We start from the raw sequence: 21,969 nt of genomic DNA, 5'->3' as shown, positions 1-21,969 counted from the left end.
ACCGGACCTCCAGAACCAGGACTGACCAGCCCTGGTTTAGCTTCTGCTGTTTTCATCGTATCCCAGAATGCACTAACCCAGAGCTCAGGTCTCCATTAGCTTCCAGTTCATATTTAATTAAAGAGGAATTTGAGGAAATTGATCATAATCTATAAACAAATGACAGATGGGGTCCAGATGTTTTGTCTGAACCTGAAGTACTGAGAACAACCTGAAGAGCAGCAGTTTAGCAACCCGGGTACGGATTGGACTCAGCGCCTTTATTTAGGTTCATGAAGTTTATTTCGTGGGTTAGTCGGGAAACCTCGTCTGAACCATCTCCAAACTCATCGGACCTCCAGACTCTGAACCATCTCTAGAGTTTCCATCTGTATGGCCAGGAAGGTTCTGGGCCCAGAATTTGGTGGAAGAACCATTAGGAATGGCCCTCTGGTTCTGGAGGTTCTCTGTCCCACTCTGAGATCCGACTGTTGCTGTTAGCAGCAGAGAGCCGGCCTGACCAGGAACTGGGCCAGGACGGCCCAGTAGGTGCTGATTATTGGCTCTGGACGGCGAGCAGATGGAGCGTCCAGCAGCGGCCTGGCCAATCTGCTCCGGGTCAGCCGAGGTGGTTCATCTTGGCTTCGTGAACAGGTCCAGAACACGAGGGGGACGACTCCAGAAACAGGAGAAGTCCGATTCGAGATTAGTCTGTTTTCTTGGCAAACCGTTCCCGCTAGAGCCCCGCCTCTAAACCAACTGAGGAGAATCCATCAGGATTAGACTGCAGCAGTTGTCCAGAATCAACAGAACTAATGTCTGTGCTGTTTGTTTCTGCAGGACTGTCTGGAAACCTGGCCGATCTAGAAAAGCGCCACGCTGCATTTGGGAAGAACTTTATTCCTCCCAAGAAGGCTAAGACGTTCCTACAGCTGGTGTGGGAGGCGCTGCAGGACGTCACACTGATCATCCTGGAGATCGCCGCCATCATCTCCCTGGGCCTGTCCTTCTACCATCCACCAGGGGGCAATGCTGAAGGTCTGACTACACTCTGATCAAATTCAGTCGGGTTGTTTTAGTGGTATCATTAACTAGATTGTTGTTAAAGTCGTTACTGTAACTGATTTGAACTTATAAGGTCAACAGTTGGTGTCACGCTACGTCAGCATCCACTGTGCTGTGGATGTTAGCTATTTCTAATCAGAATGAACAAAAATAAACTGGTAGAACCTGTTGTTACCAAGATAAAGGAGAACTGGAGGTGGTCTCCATGGAAACAAGTTCATTGGTTGTTCATTGGTCGTCAGCATGTGGCCAGGCTGCGGGCGGCGTGGAGGACGAGGGAGAGGCGCAGGCCGGCTGGATCGAGGGAGCCGCCATCTTGTTCTCTGTCATCATCGTGGTTCTGGTCACGGCCTTCAACGACTGGTCCAAGGAGAAGCAGTTCCGCGGCCTCCAGAGTCGCATCGAGCAGGAGCAGAAGTTCACAGTCATCCGGAAAGGCCAGGTGATCCAGATCCCCGTGGCTGAGATTGTGGTGGGAGACATCGCTCAGATCAAGTACGGTGAGTGGGTCACATCCGTCCCTTGGTTACTGATTATTCTCAATAAATAATTCCATTTTTATTTGAGTTGGTATTATTTTGTATTTAACAGGGATAGATGCAAGAAACATAGATGAAAACAATCTGATGCCTTCCTCACATTGTTTATTAGCCGTGGCTAATTCACCAAACCTCTCCCTTCATACCAGTTGATTAAAATGAAAAACTAAACACAATGATCAAAGACATGTAAAGCAACTCTTTCAAAGTTACTGAATCAAAATTATTCCAATAAGTTTTCTTGGCAAGCTGCAGCCCTGACCTCTGACCCCGCCTGCAGGAGACCTGCTTCCCGCCGACGGCATCCTGATCCAAGGCAACGACCTGAAGCTGGATGAGAGCTCTCTGACCGGAGAGTCGGATCAGGTCCGGAAGTCCCTGGACAAAGACCCCATGCTGCTGTCCGGTGAGTGGTTCTGGTCCACTTTCACCTGCTGATCAATAGAAAGCAGGATCACGGCCAGAATAATGACCCGGTTCTGAACCGGTCCGCAGGGACTCATGTGATGGAAGGCTCTGGCAGGATGGTGGTGTCTGCCGTTGGCCTCAACTCCCAGACCGGCATCATCTTCACCCTGCTGGGCTCCAGTGAGCACGACGAGGAGAAGAAAGTCAAAAAAGGTGAGACTCAGACAGGAAGCACAAGAGGCGTGATGTGAAAGGTCATAGGTCGGCCGGAGGTCAGGTTAGGTCAGGTTCTGAGCGGTTCCAGTGAGCTTGTGTTGGTGAGAGGGTTCTTGCTGTCCTTCAGGAGAGACGTTGAAGGGTCCAGCTGTCGTCTCCAAGTATCAGCGAATAAATGAGACCAGAGAGATGTGGAGTCTGGAGACAGAACTTTTACAGAACCTTTCAGTCAAACAAACTAGACATTAGTTACTCTACTTCAGCCATCAGCACTCAGCAGCTGGGATGCTTGATATGATGAGCCAGGCTGGACTTGTGCTGCTCTCACTTTTCTCCACATATTCAGTTCCAGGTTTTCAGCAGCTGAGCTGTAGAAGTTCAGCCGGACGTTTCCCTTCATGCTTTAAAAGCCAGGTTCAGCTCATGTTTGAGGCGTGGCGGAAACACAGGAGGTTCAGGCTGCTTAATAGCTGGTAGACTTGATTCGACTGGGGACCAAAACTGCAACAGGAAAACCTCTGGAGACGACACTGAGCGCAACTTCCTTCTTTATGAAACGTAAACAGGAATGGATTAACGTCAGATTTTAGCATTTGGAGGATTTCTCTGTTTTCTTCTACTAAAGATCATGAGTCATTTCTCCTGCTGGCCTAGAATGTTTGTTTTTGTTGTATTTACCCAGAATGCATTGCGCTGTAATCTACTTCTTGGTTTTGGAGTGGTCTCCGGTCCACTTCTTGTTCACATATGCGTTCAAGCTGCACCAGAGTTCATTTCAACAAACTGAGACCAAGGTTTGGTCTGGGATCAGAGTTGGATTATGTACTCACACTGACCCAAAACCAACTGGACTTTCTAGTCCAGTGTTTCCCAACCCTGGTCCTCCAGGCTCCCTGCCTTCATGTTTTAGGTATTTTCTTGCTTCAGTGCAGCTGATTTCAATTGATGACTGATTAACAGGTGTTTGTTGAACTGCAATCAGTTGAATGAGGCAGATTAAAGCAGGGAAACCTCTAAAACATGGAGGGCAGTGGGCCTGGAGGACCAGGGTTGGGAAACACTGCCAATGATGCAGCCTTAGCTGCAGTCAGATACTCTCCTTCATTTAGTTCAGACACAGAGGAACAACGTCTCCTAGTTGAAGTCTGCAGACATCAGAGCTGCTGATCGACTTTATTACAGCAAACTCTGTTGATCCCCTGCTGAGCCGGGGCATCAACAGTCTTTCTCTCTCAGTTTCATGTTTTTCCTTACTGGTCATACTGGGTTTCCCCAGAGATGATCTGTGTATTGAGTGGTGGCTCTTCATCCTCACTTCCTGTTTTATCTAGTTAGGGTTGGCAGTCCTCCAGTCAGTGTCCTGCTGCTTTTGAAAGCATTCCTGGTCTTGAAGAAGAATTCGTTCAGGTTCTCCTTAAGACCTGTTCAAAAAGAATTTAAAATCATTTTTCTGTTTTGAAAGACTTAAAAAGCCTCTCTGTGGCTGTTCATGCTGAGTTTCTGGGTTTGCTGTCCAGAGGAGACGTTGATATTTGCTTTGTTCCGGACAGCCTCCTCTGCTCCACGTCATGGTCTCATTTATTCCTGCTGCTTTCTGGAGACTGAACCGAGCTGCTGCTCAGTCAGTTTAAAGAGTCCCAGATTGGTCTCCAACCGGGCCGGCTCTGATCCGCTCGTGATTACGCTGAATCTCCTTCCCTCACCTCCTCGGTTTGTCCCTTCTGGTCGTTTCTTTTACCAACTGAGGTTTGAGTTTGTCAGGCATTCATTGAGCTGGCTGAACAGACGCTCAGCAGAGAGAGAAGCCCAGAGGTCCGGGAGAACTGCACTCTGGTTCTGGTCTGAGTCTGACCCGGACCAGGCTGCCGATCCTGACGACAACAGACACAAAGCAGACCTCGTAGACCCGTTGAAGAGCCCGCCCCCCCAACTTCCTGCTGGAGGTCAAAAACATTATCTTTAGCTTCAAGTTGTGAACATAATGCGCTAAATCTGAAATGTATTTGTGAAATATAACAGAAAAGGGGATGTAGTGCTTTGCTTCTAATTGTCAGCACTATGACAACTAGATAACAAGGTCAGGAAAAAGTTTAATCTAGATAAAAAATAGTAAGAGAGAGGGCAGTAGGTCAGTTATGCTAGCTTGACTTTGACATCCTTAACATGCAGATGGACTGCAGAATTCTGTGTGTTTCAGTTCAGTAATAAAATGGCGACCCAGACACCAAGTCTGGCAGATCATCACTACTGCAGATGTTTGAATTAGCTATTCAGCCACCGCTGTGTTAGCTTAGCTAATAGTAGTGGTAGCTAATCAACCACCGCTAATGTTCATACAAACACTTATTAACAATCACAAAATAAACTTCAAGCCTGGAAACATAAAATTGTAATGGACTGAATGTTCTGTTCTTTGTGTGGAAAATGTTTGTGTGTATTTTGGTGTTGAATCCTGATACACGACTGGAGCTGTTGTCAGTCTGTTGCTATGGCAACGGCTCTGTGGGAGAGAACAAAGAGCGAGAAAAAAAGGAGAATACGAGTGGTTTTGAGTTGTTCAAGAATTCTTCTGAGTTATTTTTCCTTTTCTGAGAAGCGCTGCACTAAATTAATAATACCCAAGTCTCCAGGTTTCATTTTGTAACTTGCTTTTCTATGGTGGCAAGTTAAAGAATCTTCTTTTTGCCCTGCAGCATTGTGCGCATGTAGACAATAACATGCACTGTCTAGCTGCACCAGTCACACGTTCATTCATGTCGGGTCACATCCTCTCATTTCCTAGAAACACACCCTGAGACTGAACCTCCCTTCACAATAAAAGCACTCAGCTCCTTCATGCAACCAGCAATCTGATCCTCACTCTGACTCTTTTATCTGCTGAACATTCACTTGTCACATTAGACCAGGGCTGTAAAACCTGACGTACAAAAGGCTCTTTGGACTTTTCTCATTAGCTCTTAACTTTGACTAACAATAATACAGAAGCCACAGATTTTTTTAAAAATATAGTAGCCAATGCAGGTCTTGGTGGTTTCTCTGTTATTTCATGGGATAATTGCAGTAAAATTCCACTGCAGAATGATTCCAAGGTTAACAGCAATATTTATTAGAACTTGTTTTGTTGTCACAAGATTGGAAACTGTGGTTGTTTAGCATATTTTTAAAAAAAATATAAACTATGAGATATTAATTAGGCCTGAGCAGCAGAAGGGCTGCGAAGGCCGATTGTAATTGAAAAGTTTATTTTCTTTATCGTCATACCTAAAAGTAGATTTAAAATTTTGCTGATTATAAAATGACAACAAATTCCTCGTGGTGAATATTTCTAAAAACAAATTAGTTTTTCAAAAACTGATGTAACATTTGCAGCTGTAAATGAGTTTTATTTAGCAGAACTAAGTTTAAAAACGGGTGAGAAACAGAACGGGGGGTTCTGATATCAAGTAGCCCTGACCTGGAACCAGAACCAGAACCGCCTCCAGCACCAGTTGTTGTACTGCTGGATGTTGGCGTCTCTCTCCTCTGATGCGTCCATTTCCGCCCACAGCGTGCACACACACACACACACACACACACACACACCTGTGGGTTTGATCACTTTGAATTTTGTTCTCCCTCAGCTTGATTTGATCTTTCCTTTGAGCCATCTTATCAGCACTCCGCCCTCTCTCTCTGTCCGAACAGGTAAAAAACAAGGACCCCCCGAAAATCGCAACAAAGGTAACCCCTCCATCCATCCACCTGTCTCCCTCCCCTCCCCCCTTCATTCATTCACCTGTCCCCCCCTTCCTCCTCATCCTCACTGCTCCTCCCTCCCAGCAGCAGCAGGACGGGAGTCTCCAACCCATTTGTCTCTCTGCTGTCTAGAGGAGACAATCTCGCTTTGCTTTACCTGTCCAAGGGTGCAACTCTCACCTGTGACGGCCACTGTTTCCGTGGTAACCACCACAGCGGTGAGAATATCCTAAAAGCTTGATTTTTAAGGAGGCAGCAGGGAAACCTGTGCAAAAGAGAATCGGTAATGTTTTCTGTAGTGGGCCGACGGTTTGGACCAGATCAGCTGGGTTGGTGCGGAGCAGAGCGATTTGTGTCATAAACAAACATGATAATCGTTCATTAATCAGCCGCCGCCAGCAGGTGATGCAGCATCTGCTGAGCATGGAGGGAAACCTCCTCCAGCTGCTCTCCCTCATGTGATTAATGTCACAACATAACATAAAGTCATGATGAACCGAGAGGTTTAAGATTCATCTTCATCATCAGAATAATAATAATAGTAACTATGGTAAAATTGGTTCTGACCGCTGACCCTCCGTGTGGGACTAAAGATCGGACCGGATCAGGATCAGGATCAGGATCAGGGACTGAAAGCTGCAGGTGCAGCTTTTGTGTAAAACAAATGTTTTTTACATATTTGATGAAATTGTCTCCATTTCGCTTCAGTTTGGAATGAGTCAGATAATCTGTGAAAACATCGTCCTCCTCCACTTCCTTCCAGAGCTACTATTGACCAAAACCAGCCAATCATAGCGCTGTCAATCAACCTCATGTACTCACTGCTAAATGTGCTAGTGGTGGAAAAACAAATCACTGTTAGAGGAAATCTGCTTATCCGCCATCATTGATGGCTATGCTAACTAGAGTTAGCATTCACAACGCTGATGGGGAAAAGCTGCAGCGTAGCAAAGAGGGGCGGAGGATGAAGCATGAGCAGCGTCACACAAGATTATGATTGACAGGTTCTGACTGGTTGTTTCCAGTTAGCACCAGGAGAAGGCAGAGGAGCTCGACTTTTTCACAGATTTTCTGTCTCATGCCAAACTGTCAGAACATGGAAACAGTTTCAACAAATATGTAAAAGTTCTAAAAGTTACTGCAGCTTTAGGGAGCAACAGGTTTCATCAGGAAACTGCAGGATACAAATAAAAGTAACCTCTTATTAGCCAAGAGTTTTGATGTTGTTACTTTTACTGGTTTCATGTAAAATGATCCCAGACATGGAGGAGCGGCTTCTGTGACCCTTCCTGTTAGGACGATGAGCTTTGAGTTACCAGAACCTTTAATGCGCCGGTTTAGCTGTTTGGTTAAACAAAAGTGAAATGAAAGGCAGATAAAGAAGAATGTCTAACATATTTATTTCTGGGTCAAATGTTGTGGCCCTGCTCTAGCTGTTTTCATTAAGCTTCCTTCCTGGTTGATCCAACACCGGCCCAATCTTAGCTTGGGTAAAATCAGATCCAGTTGTTTTTTACTTCGCCTCCAGCAGCACTCACCCGATCCAGACCTGCTGGACGAAGTGAAGCGTAAAGCAGGAGGCCGGATGTTAGCAGAATAACTAAAGTCTTGCAGGTTCTGAACATCTCAGGATTCCAGGCAGAGAAACTAAACGCTGCTTCACCCTGTTTGGTTCTGGTTCTGGAGCGCTGAGTCAGCAGATCATTCTGCATGGTTCCTACAGACCAGGAACTCAAAGTGTTTCAGTTCCAAACCATTTATGGACCAGCAGCAGAACCAGTAACAGTGGAATCTAGTGGACCTGGGTCTGGTTCCACATAGAGATGAAGCCGCATGTCGTCGACATGGAAACGTTTAGCTCTCCATGACCTAAGCCACTTTAGATCAAACGAACTGATAAAAACTGATTCTGAAACGATAAATTGATCAGGTCTGGGTTGAGGCTCCGCGCTTCCATTCCTGTCTGGCAGCGTGCGGTGATGATGTCATCGGGTCGTTGTCCAGAACGCACCAACTGTCCTCCATCTTCCATGCGATCCAACACATGTCCGACTTCCTCTGCGGCGCCGCCCTGCTGCCGGCCTCCTGCCGTCGCAGCATCTGCTGCAGACATGCCGCAGGAACTCACGCATCATCGGCTCTGATCCCACCGTCGCCTGGGCAACGGCCGCCGAGAGGAAAACCTGGTCCAGATCCACACGTCAGGATGGGTTCTGAGGAGTTCTGGGTTCACTGGTCCCAGCACCACGGGAACAGCTCCACTCTGGTCTGAACCGGTTCCGGTCTGAACTGATTCTGGTCCAGTCTGACCTGGTTCCTCCCTGAACTGGTTCCTCTGAACTGGTTCTGTTCTGAAGTGGACCTGTCTGTGGGAGTTGCACCCTTCCAGTGTTACTGGACCTCTGTAGCATTGGTTCTGCTCTCATCCCCACTTCCTGGTGGGCGTGTCCTCACTCATTCACTCTTCCTCTTTCTCCTTCTCTTCTTTCTTCTCCGCCCTTTCCTCTTCCTCCTCTTCGCTGTTCTGCATCGCTGTCGTTCCTCCATTTTGTTCGGGGTGACCCTTTGAGTTCATCTGGTTTGTGGAGTCGCTTCCCCCCCGTCAGACACGCCTCCTCCTCTGACCGCCGTGCGTTTTCCCATGGTGCCTTGCTGCGCCTGTTCCTGGTTTTGTCGTGGGTCCGTGGGTCCGTCCTGTTAGTCCAGTGTTGTGGCTTGTTGTCAGAGTGGACCATGTGCATAAAGCTCCACGGCTTCCTGGTTTGACACACGACTCATTCCCACATCTGGAATGTTACATGTCCTGTGCTGTGATGATGATGATGATGATGTGTATGGGATTAATTACCAGAAGCTCCTGCTGCAGGTTGGGATTCTCCTCTGATGTCCAACCAGGCAGGTCTTCATTAACAGTTTCAGCTATTTTTGTTTTCACTGTTTTGATTATTTTTTTATTCCTCGTGAAACACAAGAACTGATCAGATATGAACCAATAATCGTCTTTACTCTGATAAAACCTTAAAATGTCCCACGTTATTAAACTTCCCTGAAGGTGTCAGCGTCAGCCAGGTCACAGCAGTGCTTCTGCAGGAGGTCAGAGGTCAGCTGCGAGAGGTTCCAGCTGACCTGGATGCTTTTTCTGTGACAGACCAACACAAAATTCAGTGTGGACAAGTTTTGATCTGCAGAAATCTGAAAAGTGTGGCGTGCCTGTGTTTTGACTTCATATTGGGAGTTTATGGTATTGTTTATCATTTATCCTAATAAATTTTTACTGTAAGAAATTAGACTTGTTATTGTCAGAATAAATTATTATTAATGATATTGAAAATCCCCCAAACCTGTCAGGATAGTTAACAATATCATCTCTGCAGTGCCTGTTCACTGAGAGTATCAATAAATATCAATACACATGACTGGTGTCCTAAGACAGGTATTTCACCAGCAGTGTTTGTTTGTTTGTATCTTAAGGTCTTAACTGTACGGTTCTTTGAAAAAAGTAGTAAATAGTTTTTATTGTCACTTTTCTTGTTATCAAAATAATACAACAAAATATCATGATAAAACTTCATCATGACATTTTATCAAACCTCTGCATATCCAAAGGTTTGGATCTTTGTTTCAGTTTGGACGTCTGTCAGAATGAAGGGAGCACGCCGCACTTTTCAGATTGGTATTATACTTCCACTTCACTGCTTTTTGTTAATCTGTCACCTAAAATGCGACTGAACCTCGGATTCAAAGAAAACAAAAGTGAGAAAGTTTGGTGTTGTGTAAGCATTTGCAACACACAGCTGTTGTGTGGAAACGGTCGCCCACGGCGACCCGGTTACAGATGGCCGAGTCCAGCTGCAGAGCGGCTCCCGGCTGATGCAGCAGGATGCAAATCTGAAGTTTGTTTATGGAAATGCAGCCTGTTGCAGCATGGCCGCGGTCAGAGCCGCTGCAGGACGTGTTGACGGGTCTCCGTGGTGTTCCTCCAGCCCAGACTGAACGTTCTCCTCTCTCCTCTCCTTTCCTCCTTTCTCATTCATTTCAACTCATCAATTTATTTTCTCTGCCTTTCCTTCATGGAATTAAACCTATTTTTGTTTTCATCTCATCTTCACCGCATCCGTCATTCACCGTGTTTTCCCCTGAAATCCTCCCTGCCCCCGACCAGCCAAAACCCAGGACGGCATCGCGCTGGAGATCCAGCCGCTGAAGAGCGAGGAGGCCACCGAGTCGGAGGAGAAGGAGGAGGTGAAGCAGGTCAAGAAGGTCAACGTGACCAAGAAGGAGAAGTCTGTTCTGCAGGGCAAGCTGACCCGGCTGGCGGTCCAGATCGGCAAGGCTGGTGAGGAGTGCACACACATAGTGGGGCTGGGCATTTATCACAGTAAATTTATTATCATGATAAGATTTTGATTTATTGCTGTCACAATAGAATAATGACGCTTTAAAAAAATAAAACCTCCTAAGACTGTTTTGTCATTTTACGCTGCAAAAACACTAGAAATGCCAAGTATTTTATATTAGTACACTTGAAATAAGTCCAAACTAATTTACAAGCATCTTTTCAGCAAGATATAGGAGCTTGTGTTAAGTAAATAATTCTTTAATGTTGGTACAAAGGTAATGGTACCACTGGCATATAAATTTACTTATAACAAGATAATTTCCCCGTGTTATAAGTGAAATGATCTGCCAATGGAACTAGTTCTTTTTAGCCAATAGTTAGGAATTATTTACTTTAAACCAACTTTTATATTTTTCTGATAAGCTCCCTTTAAATTAGTTTTGTCTTAATTCAGGTTTACTAAGAAATTTGCTCAACAACTACTTGGTAATATTGCGCATTTTTACAGTGTTTCCGTTTTTCTCCACTGTTTCTTCAATATAGGTGTTTCAGTAAATTTGAAAATGACTAAATGCACTTTAGCAATAGAAATCACACTTCTTTATGTGAGTAGTGTCCTAAATAAATCATTAGAAATGGGAATGTCTTTCAAGAGCATTACTTGTGTTTGTGGGCTTATTATAGCAGTCATGAATGTGGGAATGTTCCTTTAATGGCTCAGTGGAGAAGCTGATTGGTTGCTGAGCTCGGGGGTCAAAATGCACTTAGTTTTATTAGATGGATTCTCTATTGGGAACAGGATTCATCCTGAAATTGAAGGTGTTTTCTGTCTCATTTCAATTGACCCTAATGCACCGTTACATGACTGAAACATTTGGGTCGCGGGACGGTGGACGAGTCGCGAGGATGCTTCAGAATCAAGAACAGACGACTTTATGTTTCAGTTTTATCTCCGCTTTTGAACATGTTGGGCAAATCTAGACTAAAATCCTTCCTGTTCCTGTTGGACCTGCCAGGATGAGCTGCAGAAGATCAAACTATCTGAACTCATGTCGTGTTGATCACAATCATTAATGATTATATGAATCAGTTCGTTCAGATCAGAAATTCATACAAAATCAACAGATCCTGGCATTTTTTTTCACTCTAGGTGTAATTGTGTTTTTTGCACATTTTCATCAGAAATTGTCAAAAACGTTTAAGTGACGTTTAAGTGATTTGTGCTCCCACCTGCAGGTGGCAGTAGTTCTTACTTCTGCCTCAACATGATTTAATAAGTTACACTATAACTTATTTAATGAGTTATATAACTATAACTGTTCTAGTAATCGCTGTGGTGAGTAACAAAGTTGAGGTGTTTCACTTGCTGAGCCTGACCCTAGGGGGCGCCAGAGAGGTCCACCAGCTGTCCAGCAGTGGCCCGTTGTGTCTGTTGGAAAATATTCCAAATTGACAGGAAATAAAAAAATATGACTCGTTAATTATGTTGGCAATATTTAGACACCAAGTTAAAAAGGCAGACACAATGAAAAACATTTCAAACAAATATTGATTTTTGGTAAATCCTCATCAGAAAGTGGATCTCTGGTCACATCTAAAAGTAAATAAATTTGAAGAAATGTCCAAAATGAACATTACGAGTCTGCCTATATGTATACTTAAATAAATGTTCTTTGGGTACAAAATGAAATTATTCAATAGATTATTTTTTTCTGCCGTTTTTCTCGTTGTATTTAATAATGTTTGCAGTTTGGTGCAGGTTTTTGATGTGCTGTTTGAATGTGCCAACTATAAGCCACCTAGTTTAACCAGACTTTGCTATCACTGTTACTCTTAAGTACCTTTTTAAAATAAATAAACGAGCGATGCTTAGCCTGGCGGGGGAAATGAAGCCTGCAGCTGCCAGGCTTCTAAAACATTGGAGGAGGAAACTCAGACTTTTGTTTTTTAAAATTCTTCTGTTCAGTTTGTCTGCTTGTTGTTTTTCTTCTTTTCTTTTATATGTAGGTTTTTGATGAGAGCTTTAATAAAGATTACATTTTGCAAATATTTCTCAAGTAGCACAGCAAAATCAGTGACTTTAAAAATTGAAAGAATTGTGAAATCCTGGAGGGACTGATTAATGTAGACAAATAAATGTGACGTATTAGAAAACTTGAGAATCCACTTTTCATCGATTACGTCTCAATTCATTCCTCTTAAAAACTTGATAAAGGTGTGAATGTTCAGAAGAACCTGGGCTGGTACCGGCGCTGATAACATGTTCTGGTTCTGTTTCCTCCCCCAGGTCTGTTCATGTCCGCCCTCACCGTCATCATCCTCATCCTCTACTTCGTCATCTACACGTTCGCCATCCAGGGCCTCCCCTGGATGGCCGAGTGCACGCCCATCTACATCCAGTACTTCGTCAAGTTCTTCATCATCGGCGTGACTGTTCTGGTGGTGGCGGTTCCCGAGGGGCTGCCGCTCGCCGTCACCATCTCTCTGGCCTATTCCGTCAAGAAGATGATGAAGGACAACAACCTGGTGCGCCACCTGGACGCCTGTGAGACAATGGGCAACGCCACGGCCATCTGCTCGGACAAGACGGGCACGCTGACCATGAACCGCATGACCGTGGTGCAGGCGTACGTCGGCGACATGCACTACAGGACGGTCCCGGAACCCGACGCCATCAACCCGGGAACCCTGGACACCCTGGTCAACAGCATCTCCGTCAACTCCGCCTACACCACCAAGATCTTGGTGAGGCACCATCTCTAGAACGGCAACCAGACGCGGAGCAGAGCAGCTGTTTGACGTTTTATTGTTTCAGCCTCCAGAGAAGGAAGGCGGCCTCCCGCGCCACGTCGGCAACAAGACGGAGTGCGCCCTGCTGGGCCTGGTGCTGGGCCTGAAGAGGGACTACCAGCCAATCAGAGACGAGATCCCAGAGGAAAAGATGTACAAGGTTTACACGTTCAACTCCTCCCGCAAGTCCATGAGCACAGTGCTGCAGAACGCTGATGGAGGCTTCCGGATGTACAGCAAAGGAGCGTCGGAAATCGTCCTGAGGAAGTAAGCATTTAACAAATTCCCATCCAACTGGAAGACTGCAGAAGCAAACACTCAGAAACGAAATGCTCCGCAGCTTGGCACCAGCAGAGCGTTCAGTTTCTCTACCCAGAGAAACTGAACGTTCGACAGCAGCTGCTGAGGGAAAAACCAAAATGTTCAGCAGCGGTTGGACAGAAAACGAAACGCTCGGTGGCGGCCAGCGGAGCAGCAGTTGGTCAGACAAAGGAAACTGTCTCTGGTGGCTGGAAGGAGAATTAAATGCTTGTTAGTGTTTTATTTCAACACAGTACTTAGCCGCCTGCGAGCCTTTCGATTCTTTGGCAAACAGCTGAAACGCGCGGCGGCCACTCAGCAGAAAACAAAACCCTCAGCAGTGGTTGGGCCGAGAACTGAATCACTCTGCGCTCCAGCTGGGTGGAGAAACCCGCATGCTGGCTGAACGTTCTCTCTCTGCTCTTCGCCAGGTGCTCCCGGATCCTAGACGCCAAGGGTCAGCCCCGTGTGTTCAAGACCAAAGACCAAGACGAGATGGTGAAGAAGGTGATCGAGCCGATGGCGTGCGACGGACTGCGGACCATCTGCGTGGCGTACCGGGATTTCCCTGCTGAGGCCGGGGAACCCAACTGGGACAACGAGAACGACATCCTGAACGAGCTGACCTGCATCGCCGTGGTGGGCATCGAGGACCCCGTCAGACCCGAGGTACTCCCCTGATTCAGTTCTCTTGTTAAAGCAGCAGAAGCTGCTTCTGAAGTAACAAGATTTTTCTGTCTGTGAAAAGTTAGTCGCGCCCGGACATCTTCGTTCCTTCTGGAGGAAGTTGAGGCTACTGCCATGTCGTTGCTGATAGACACTTTAATACACGGCTAGATGGCTAGCTAGTTTGCTACAGTTTACATCTGCAAATTTCTCACATGCACACCATGCTGGAGGGCAAAACCATCATTCTTTCACGCCGTCCATAGCCGTGCTGCCACAGAAGAACAGTCTTTTAACTAGATGAAGGTGTTATTAATTTAGTCCAGTGCGTCCAAGCAAAGGGAAAAGTAACGCAGAAAAAACGGTGAAGAACAACTCAAAACTTCTTTTTTCCTGATCTCTGCTTTGCTGTGTTACATGCAGACCTGTTGCCATAGCAACTGACCAATAACAACGCCACTAATGTACCAGGATTCAACACCAAAAACTATGCAAAGATTTTCCACACAAAGAACAGAACATGCAGTTGGTTACAGTCTGATGTTTTCAGGCTGTTTATTCTACAGTGATTGTCTGAACACAGAAGTTTCTGATTAACTCATTTAAACATCCAGAGAGTTGATGTATGGGTCCCCTAAACATGCCAAAGTTGTCAAAGTCAACCCATAACTGACCTTCTTCTCTCTCCCTTTTTTAATGAAATCCTTTTCCTGACCTTTTTATTTAGTTGTTGTACTGTTGACAATTCATAGCAAAGCACTGTGTCCCTTTTACTTTTATATATCACACATACATTTTAGATTTGCATGTTATGTTGACAGCATGGGGTTGTGACGGGACGTCACCCTGCAACGCGTCTATATTTGTATATATTTATATTTGTTTCAGCATCACGTTGGAGAAGCTTCACTTCCTCTAACACAGAGTCTCAAACTCCAGTCCTGGAGAGCTGCAACGTTTAGATGAGTCTCTGCTGCAGCACCTGAATAGAATAATTAGATCATTAAGGCTCTGAGAACCGATCTACACCAGGAGGAGGTCATGAAGCCGTTTCATTCCAGTGTTTTGTACCTGTGGCTCATCTAGAAACCACAGGACAGCGACTGCAGGCCTGGAGTTCGAGGCCGCTGTGCTAACAGCGTGTTGCTCCAACCCTCTAGGTACCCGCGGCTATCGCTAAGTGCCAGCGGGCGGGAATCACCGTGCGCATGGTAACCGGGGACAACATCAACACGGCCCGCGCCATCGCCACCAAGTGCGGCATCCTGCTGCCAGGAGAGGAGTTCCTCTGTCTGGAGGGCAAAGAGTTCAACACGCAGATCAGGAACGACAAGGGAGAGGTAGAAACACTCAGAGATCTCTGAAAAGAGGAAATGTCTGTTAAAACAAAACTTACTTGGTGTGGGTTTATCGTCCTGAACGTTTCTGTAAACTCTCATCCTTGATGATCGCTTCTCAAACTAAAATCTGAACGTTTTATGTGGACTCCGATATTTTTATTAATAATAAAATGTTTCTGTTTTATCTGGACCAGGTGGTTGGAGATTTTCACATAGAAGTTGGAAAATAAACCAGACTTGAGGACATAAACAATAATTATTTCTACTGCTGTTAAAAATGTTTCAAACATAAATTATTACAGACAGAATAAGTTCAATAAAAGTGCAACATGAAAGAATTGTATTGTTTTTCTTATTCTGGAAGCATAGCAAGTTTTCTTTTTATATGTGTATATATTTGAAAATGTAAATTGACATTTGTACAAAACAGACCAGCAAATAGTGCAGTAAACTTATTGTGAGGAAACGCAAAAGTATTGTAATGCAAAGAACCATTTTTCCCCGTGTCCCTGTAGTTTATCATGTGGTGATAAACTACAACCTGCCATTAAATGACCATTATTATTGTTATTTATATCCATAATCTGATTTTAAGGTAGAACAGGAGCGTCTGGACAAAGTCTGGCCCAAACTTCGTGTTTTAGCGCGTTCATCGCCGACGGATAAACACACCCTGGTTAAAGGTGAGCTGCTCTTCCTCTTCCTCCTCATCCTCTTCCTCCTCAGGTGCTCCTCCTCACCTTCTGCTCCTCTGTGTCAGGAATCATCGACAGCACGGTGGGAGAAACCCGACAGGTGGTGGCCGTGACGGGAGACGGCACCAACGATGGCCCTGCTCTCAAGAAAGCCGACGTCGGCTTTGCCATGGTAACCGTTTCCTTCACTTCGTCTCGATCCCAGCTGGAGTTTCTCCGCTCCGGCAGCTAAAGAGGAAAATGAACGGCGTCTTGGATTCATGGAGGCTGCTGGGAATTATGAATCGATAAACGTTGAGGTTGGAAGGTATAGACCACATCCCTCTTGGGGAGGACAGCCACAGTTAGATCCTCCAGATCAGAGCAGAGATTCCTGGGATGTTTCCACATTCACACCAGTTTAGCTCCTAAAGCTTCACAGAGCTGTTACTCCATCCAGGCTGGATCTGTGATGTTCTGACCCAAAGTTAGAACAACCTTTAATGCAAAGTCACTCATCATCCACAAATTTTGACCAGAATTGCAATTTTTCCACAAATCTGAGCAGTCAATTATATTTCAGGATGTCCATCTTTTTCTGATCTTTTCAGTTTTCTTCCAAATAAGTCCTGAATGTTGATTAATGCTGTTACATTCAGATAATGTTAGCTAAATGATGATCCATTGCAGTATATAATATAAATCTAGTTAACAAGAATATTATAATGTTGATCTTACCTATTTTACATCCCTTATAACCTAGTTAATACCAGGAATGCTCCTGATCAGCTTTCATTTCTCTATAGAAGTTGTTCTCACTGTTTCTTTTCACATATTTAAAATCATTTTTTATTGTCACACTAGAAGAGCTAAGAGTCAGGGAGGAGACTTTAGACCAGAGTCCAGCAGCAGGACGGTGAGGCTGCTGCTGATGATGATGATGATGATGATGCAGATGCAGGGTTTTCTCAGGTAAGCAGGGATTATAACCTGATAAGAAAAGACGAGGAAAGGGAAAGTTATGTGCAAGAATTTAAACTTTTTTTGTAAAATCATGTTATGACAAATATAAAGGCTAAAAGATTTGCAACTTTTTGAAAAATGTGCTACAAAATCAGTAATAAAAAATCCTAAACGAACTCATAATATCACTGACCAGCAGATGGCAGTGAAGGACTGCCATTATGAATTCAGCTATGTGTTTAAAATTCATCTACAGGCATCAGTGGTAAATTTTCCCCAGTAGTCTCCAAGTTTTCAGCCATGGGGTACCAGGGACTGTCACTCCACGTTCCTACCCTCATCTGTGGTCGTGTGACTTTGAGTTGAGACCAGATGAATGAAATCACGGGTTCAAGCAATCAGAGGGAGACCTCTGCTGACCCGTCCTCTGTCCAGAATGTCTTTGTAGAAGCTCCTTCCTGTTTTCATCCCTTTGTGGACTCTGTTAGCATCCTGCAGAGATGTGCATCTCATCCTGCGTGTCACCTGCAGGGCATCGCCGGTACCGACGTGGCCAAGGAGGCCTCTGACATCATCCTGACCGACGATAACTTCACCAGCATCGTAAAGGCCGTCATGTGGGGCAGGAATGTCTACGACAGCATCTCCAAGTTCCTGCAGTTCCAGCTGACCGTCAACGTGGTGGCCGTGATCGTGGCCTTCACCGGCGCCTGCATCACTCAGGTAACCGTCCGCCTCCACCCCCTGCAGGCCGAAATATGATGGCCGCAGGGTTCTGACCCACTGGTACAAACCAGTCATAAATCAGTTTCAGGTTGATACAGAGTGCAGAACCAAGGTTATTATAGTTAACTAAAACATTTTCATTAATGTTTGATTGATTAATGGGGAAATCTACAACTAACTGGGACTGTATTGTGCATATATAAAACTAAAGCGTTGTGAATTTGTACATGTAATGTCCTTTTGTGTGTTTATGAAGCTATTTATTAGCTTTTCGAACTGAAGTGAAATAGATTTTTTTCCCGCACAAGCAGTTTACGTCAGCTGTCGGCAAATTACGACGTTTACCGAAATCCGCAAAATGGCAAGACCAGAAGTTGGGAGAAAGCAACTTTGTGTTGAGGGTTTGTTATCCAGTCCATGTTTACATAATCACAATCTTTAGGTAAATTCTGCTCCTGAAAATTAAATGAAAACTGTAATTAAGTCTGAAAAAACTATAACTACTACTATAACTAATAAAGTACAACTAAGCAATATTTAACTAATAAAAACAGTCAAATTCTCTAACAATGAATTAGACAAACAAAAACAAAACAATAATGAAGAACCCTAAACTACTCTAGTTTGAATAAAAATCTGTTAGTATGTCGTTTCTGTAATTCCAGCCAGCTAATCAGATGCTAATCAACACATTAGTGAATTTGTCTCTTAGTGATCGAATGGTGTGATTTCCTTGAAGAGGGCTCTGACTGAAGCGTTGAAGAAGATGATAGTTTCTGGTCGCCTTCATCGTGTCAGGAAGTGATGCGACCAGGAAGCTGAACTCCTGAACTGCAGCAGAGCAGAACATCTGGAGGCTGTGTGTTAATTAAGAAGCTCACAGCTGGCACAGTGATAACTAACCGCTCTGCAGCAGCAGCCAGGCCAGGATGCAGCCTGAAACCATGGCAACCCATCACGTCCGCGGTCCTGAAATAAAACAGGAACTCAGCAGGTCTGCAGGCTCGGATTTTCCCCCCCTCAGCAGCACCGGCGGCGCTTGGTGCATGTGGAGCCACCGGCACGTCGACACGCATCATTAGAGTGGATCTGTGTTGAACAATCTGGTGTTAACGAAGTAAAATAATGTGACCAGATAGAGGCAGCACCGACATGGCCTCCACATGCAGCGAGTCACACTCAGAAAGTGATTTTATTTCTTCTTCTACTGTTATTTAAAAGATAAACATCAGGTTGTTTTAAGCTGAATTTCTCATCTTTGCCTGGCACAATAACTACATTTAGTCTGCGACAAACTTTCCCAGAAGTTATTGCAATTTCTGATCATTTTGTTCTTTTGAGACCGTTTTCAAGATATCTAATAGTATTAGCAAAATAATAAACTTTAAATCCTAAAGAACATTTTACACTGGAGCTGGAAGAGATTTTACATATCCAAAATAAATAAACAAAACAACAAATAAAATGAATTATGAAGTGTCTGAAAACCAAATTATCCTTCAAAATAAGACTAGTTGAGACCAAAACACCAGACTGAAGAGTTCAGGTAGAAAGACAATAAATAAATAAATCATCCAGATGGAAGTTTGTTATAAGTTATCATGTGATAAATTGGTTTATTGCTTATTACGACTGCACTAATCAAATTGTGACCTTTTACCTTTTGCCACATCACAACTCATATTTCCATTAATCAAATAGTGAAGCTACAGAGGATTTAGATGCTAATCGCTAATAAGGGAATTTATTTGTGTTGGAGAAAAGATGTGAAACGGCGCCATATGAAAAAAATTATTTGAGCCTAAAACTAGCAAGATGGTGAGACTTTGTTGTCGGTTACCATGGTGACAGAAATGGTTTTAACTGGAAACCCAGAGGACGGCTCTAAAAGTGGGGTTATTGTTGACCTCAGAGCTAACAGACTCTCCGCTCTGCAGGACTCCCCTCTGAAGGCCGTGCAGATGCTGTGGGTCAACCTCATTATGGACACGCTGGCGTCCCTCGCTCTGGCCACCGAACCGCCCACCGAGTCGCTGCTGCTACGCAAACCCTACGGCCGCGACAAGCCCCTCATCTCCCGGACCATGATGAAGAACATTCTGGGCCACGCCGTGTTCCAGCTCATCATCATCTTCACTCTGCTGTTTGCAGGTGAGCTCAGCTCAATGCTAGCTAATGCTAACAGCTTGCAGGTTGTAGCTACAGCTTCTGGTCGTTTCTCAGGGGAAAAGTTCTTCAACATCGACAGCGGCCGCAACGCTCCGCTGCACTCCCCGCCGTCTGAACACTACACCATCGTCTTCAACGTGTTCGTGATGATGCAGCTCTTCAATGAGATCAACGCCAGGAAGATCCACGGCGAGAGGAACGTGTTCGAGGGCGTGTACAAGAATCCCATCTTCTGCAGCGTGGTCCTGGGCACCTTTGCCCTGCAGGTACCATCATCATCATCATGTTACTTCCAAAATGAGGCTTCCAGCATTCTTTTTATTGAAATAAAAAACTTTCTTTTGTTCAGTGACTGAGAAAATCATTCAACTAAAGTCTTTAAACAAAAACTGTTTATAGATTTATAAATAACTAGAATATCTGCTGAATGCTGCCTGGTGGCTGTTCTAGAGTCTAGATCTGTTTCCAGGTGGGAAAAGGAAAAGGAAGGATCTGACCCACATTCAGGTGGCGATCAGGACAGACAGCTGGCCATGGAGTCCTCTGGTGAAAGCCTGAAAAACGCTCTGTTTCTTCCTCTCCTGCTCAGATCATCATCGTTCAGTTCGGAGGGAAGCCGTTCTCCTGCGCGCCGCTCACCATCGACCAGTGGCTGTGGTGCGTCTTCGTGGGAATGGGCGAGCTGCTGTGGGGACAGGTGAGTTCCACCCACACACCTGGCTGCAGGGGAGCTTTGTGCCGCTGCCACGTTACCATAGCAACCGTCGGCATGGCAATGAGCTCCTGTTTACGAGTTGCGAGGGAGAGCGAGCCGCAGCATCGGTCCCTCTGTGTGGTTTGATGGCGCTCTGGTGAGGGAAAGATGTCCAAACAATAAATCCATTAATCTCACTATAAATGAAAACAAAGCCAATAATTTACATTTGCATTATTTATTGTTTCTCTCTTTTCACCAAAACCTGAATAATTGGTCTTCAGTTTAGTGTTTTGGTCTCAACTAGACAATTTTGTCTTTATAATTCATTTTATTTGTGTTTCTGTTGTTTTGTTTATTTAGATAAAGGTGTGCGATATGGACTTAAAGTTTTATTTTGTGGTACTATTGTGATAAATATTAAAGTAACAATAAGAAACATTTATTACTAACTTTTTAAGCAACTGAATTCAGAGCTCAACAATTGCTAATCTTGAAAAAATATTTTTAGGACACCAGTAAGATAACAAAGTGTGATTCATATCACTAAACTGCACACAGTAACTGTATTAATCATATTTTCAAATTTAGAAATATTTATACTCTAGTTAACAAAAAAAAAGAGAAAATAGTAAAATTAACAATCCTGATGATGCAGACGCTTTTGGGAGCTTTAAAAATCATTAATTGGAATTTATTGTGATGGTGATAAATTTAAATTCTGTAAAACTCATCATGATAAATGATCAACAAAATAAGAGCATGTTTAAAATGTCCTGCAGTTCCAGTGTTAAATGTTCATTAAATTTGAACATTTATTGATCTTTGAGAATCTATTCTTGCATTATTATGTAATTATTATATTATATTATATTATATTATATTATATTATATTATATTATATTATATTATATTATATTATATTATATTATCGTCTATTGCAATAACTTATGGGATCATTTATCATCCAGCAGTATTTATTGTGACAGGCCTGCCAACAGCAAACACAGAAACTAGAATTATTAAACTATGGACTAAATGTTGAAACTCCTCCACTGCTGGTGGAGCCGGGCTAAACCAGTCCAAACTGGCAGGATGTTCTGGAAAGCAGGAAGTAAGCTGGTTGTCCCGTCCTCAGCTGATCTCGGCCATCCCGACCCACCACCTCAAGTTCCTGAAGGAAGCGGGCCACGGCATCACCAAGGAGGAGATCCACAAGGAGGACCTGACGGAGGACACGGACGAGATCGACCACGCAGAGATGGAGCTGCGGCGAGGCCAGATCCTCTGGTTCCGAGGGCTCAACCGGATCCAAACCCAGGTACCGCTAACCGTCCCGGTTCAAACTGGTTTTACTCCTCACATC

General features: G+C 44.4%; 1 protein-coding gene across 7 annotated transcripts in view; it reads left to right on the top strand.

Annotated features, from left to right (window-relative positions):
• Positions 1-21,969, top strand: part of LOC122833530 (plasma membrane calcium-transporting ATPase 2-like) — a 63,431-nt gene that overhangs the window by 30,191 nt on the left and 11,271 nt on the right. For 4 of the 7 annotated variants that reach the window (XM_044121171.1, XM_044121175.1, XM_044121177.1 and 1 more), the window contains exons 3-19: positions 820-1,017; positions 1,287-1,544; positions 1,864-1,989; positions 2,079-2,204; positions 5,892-5,927; positions 10,105-10,278; positions 12,569-13,026; positions 13,097-13,338; positions 13,803-14,040; positions 15,198-15,377; positions 15,973-16,060; positions 16,138-16,244; positions 17,546-17,737; positions 19,678-19,891; positions 19,964-20,175; positions 20,499-20,606; positions 21,742-21,924. In XM_044121171.1, coding sequence (XP_043977106.1) covers positions 820-1,017; positions 1,287-1,544; positions 1,864-1,989; positions 2,079-2,204; positions 5,892-5,927; positions 10,105-10,278; positions 12,569-13,026; positions 13,097-13,338; positions 13,803-14,040; positions 15,198-15,377; positions 15,973-16,060; positions 16,138-16,244; positions 17,546-17,737; positions 19,678-19,891; positions 19,964-20,175; positions 20,499-20,606; positions 21,742-21,924 — 3,140 coding nt within the window. The remainder of the gene's footprint in view (positions 1-819; positions 1,018-1,286; positions 1,545-1,863; positions 1,990-2,078; positions 2,205-5,891; positions 5,928-10,104; positions 10,279-12,568; positions 13,027-13,096; positions 13,339-13,802; positions 14,041-15,197; positions 15,378-15,972; positions 16,061-16,137; positions 16,245-17,545; positions 17,738-19,677; positions 19,892-19,963; positions 20,176-20,498; positions 20,607-21,741; positions 21,925-21,969) is intronic. The other 3 variants (XM_044121172.1, XM_044121176.1, XM_044121174.1) reach the window with 1 other exon arrangement.

The sequence above is a fragment of the Gambusia affinis genome, linkage group LG07 (assembly GCF_019740435.1).
Source record: "Gambusia affinis linkage group LG07, SWU_Gaff_1.0, whole genome shotgun sequence".
NCBI classification, from domain to species: Eukaryota; Metazoa; Chordata; class Actinopteri; order Cyprinodontiformes; family Poeciliidae; genus Gambusia; species Gambusia affinis.
Note: the sequence above shows the minus strand (reverse complement) of the source record. Positions and strands in the feature narration are given on the sequence as shown.